The sequence below is a fragment of the Vigna unguiculata genome, chromosome 1 (genome assembly GCF_004118075.2).
Source record: "Vigna unguiculata cultivar IT97K-499-35 chromosome 1, ASM411807v1, whole genome shotgun sequence".
In the NCBI taxonomy this organism is placed as follows: domain Eukaryota; kingdom Viridiplantae; phylum Streptophyta; class Magnoliopsida; order Fabales; family Fabaceae; genus Vigna; species Vigna unguiculata.
Genome location: NC_040279.1, coordinates 24,281,515 through 24,283,639, shown reverse-complemented (window position 1 = coordinate 24,283,639; position 2,125 = coordinate 24,281,515). Strand labels below are relative to the sequence as shown.

The 2,125-nt window shown below is 43.7% G+C and overlaps 1 protein-coding gene across 1 annotated transcript; it reads left to right on the top strand.

Annotated features, from left to right (window-relative positions):
- The first annotated feature begins 1,010 nt into the window (after window positions 1-1,010).
- Window positions 1,011-2,125, top strand: LOC114181982 (NADPH-dependent aldehyde reductase-like protein, chloroplastic). The gene has a single exon (XM_028068744.1). It carries the CDS (start codon window positions 1,159-1,161, stop codon window positions 1,948-1,950), a length of 792 nt encoding a protein of 263 aa, XP_027924545.1. The 5' UTR covers window positions 1,011-1,158; the 3' UTR covers window positions 1,951-2,125.

The window sequence follows — 2,125 nt, the reverse complement described above, 5'->3', positions numbered from 1 at the left end:
GTTGTGCAAAAAGTTCAAGGTACGTCACTTGTTAATAAGTTAATGGTCACCAATTATTCCATCCATAGTCAATATATATGTGAGTTGAATTTTGTGGACTAATTATCTCACACCAATATTTATTAGGTTCAATATACCTTTCATACATGCTTTGAAGGTCATGTGATTCACTATGAATGGTATACATGTTTAGTACCGTAACAGCAAACCCCAATTGATATTTTTGTGCAAAAAGTAATTGGCAAGTCACCATGTAATACATGTAGGGACACTACTTAATGCATTCACTGTTATCATGTGTGTGAGGTGGGAGTTGTGGACCAATTATTCTACAACAATTTTTCTTAGAGTAAATATACCTTCCTTACATGTTATTGACGTCTTTTGATACACTAGAAATGTTTTAGTTATGGTTTTCCTTACAACATAGCAGTGGTGAAACTGTTGTGCAAAATGTTCAAAGTAGGTCACCAATTAATAAGTCAGTGGTCACCAGTTATTTCTTCCTGTGTTATCATATATAATATGGATTTTATCAATGAGTGTGGCTTAGGTGGATAAAATGCATAATAACAACAATGTCATACATATACTATATTACTCTAACCATATACTGTCAAATAGTTCAAAGCACAAAAAGACATCATTTAACCCTTAAGTAAAATTTGAATACCATACAAAAAAAAACATTAAATAGTTATGAAGGGTGGATTTTGCAGGAAAGGAGCAGAGAGTTTCGAAGGATTCCAGCACCGGTCGTTGTGGTCTGCGAGTGATTTTCTTTTCTCTCGCCGCTTGCAATTATTATTTCACAAGTGTTCTTATTCCCATCACGTGCCTCTTCACCCTTTGCAAGTGAAAAAAAATTAAAATTTATTTTCCACGTCACGTAGTAATGCAGTAGTCAAAATGCACTGGTCATTTAATCATTTTCCTTTTTTTAATCTTCGGTTCAGATTTCAATTAGTGAGAGTATCTTTTTCAATCTCCATTTCAGATTTCAAATAGTGAGTGTCTTTTTCAATCTCAATTTCAGATTGTTGTAAAACTTTCCAAGCACTTTGTAACTCTGGTATAAAGAGCAAAGACAAATTCAGCACGTTGAAGTGCACAATAAAATAACCTAGTAGTAGATACATACAGCATCGGAACGCAAAAATGGCCACCGCTTCCCAAGCTCAACCCCAACCACTTCCTCTTCAAGACCGAGTCGCAATCGTCACCGGCTCCTCTCGCGGAATCGGCCGCGAAATCGCGATTCACCTCGCTTCTCTCGGTGCGCGAATCGTCATCAATTACACCTCCAACTCATCCAAAGCCGACTCAGTCGCCGCTCAAATCAACGCCAACTCCCCCACGCCGCGCGCCGTCGTGGTAAAGGCAGACGTGTCCGAACCGAACCAAGTCAAGTCCCTCTTTGACTCGGCCGAGCGCGCCTTTGACTCGCCGATACACATCCTGGTCAACTCGGCAGGCGTCCTCGACGGCACGTACCCCTCCATCGGGAACACCACTCTGGAGTCCTTCGACCATACCTTCGCGGTGAACACGCGCGGCGCGTTTATCTGCGCGAGGGAGGCGACGAACCGGTTGAAGCGCGGCGGCGGGGGGCGGATCATCCTGGTGACGTCGTCGCAGGTGGCGGCGCTGCGGCCGGGGTTCGGTGTTTACGCTGCGTCGAAGGCTGCGGTGGAGGCGATGGTGAAGGTGCTGGCGAAGGAGCTGAAGGGAACGCAGATCACGGCGAACTGCGTGGCGCCGGGGCCCATCGCAACGGAGATGTTCTTTGAGGGGAAGTCGGAGGAGACTGTGAATAGGATCGTGCAAGAGAGTCCTTTGGGGAGGCTGGGTGAGGCCAAAGACGTGGCTCCTGTTGTGGGCTTCTTGGCCACTGATGCTGCTGAATGGCTCAATGGTCAAATTGTTCGTGTCAATGGCGGTTATATTTAATCCACACTTCTTTCACTTCATTTTCATCCACTTTCTCTACTTGAACTGAATTGGAAGATGGAAATAACATGCCAGAGTTCACACACATACACGTATTAATAAGTTTCCAGTGAATGAGTATCATCTCACAATTTCATCATGCATATTTGTTAGTTTCATCTATACTTACTCAAAA

Excerpts from the sequence above, each read along its gene's own strand:
- LOC114181982 (XM_028068744.1), top strand. The coding sequence starts at position 1,159 with ATGGCCACCGCTTCCCAAGCTCAACCCCAACCACTTCCTCTTCAAGAC.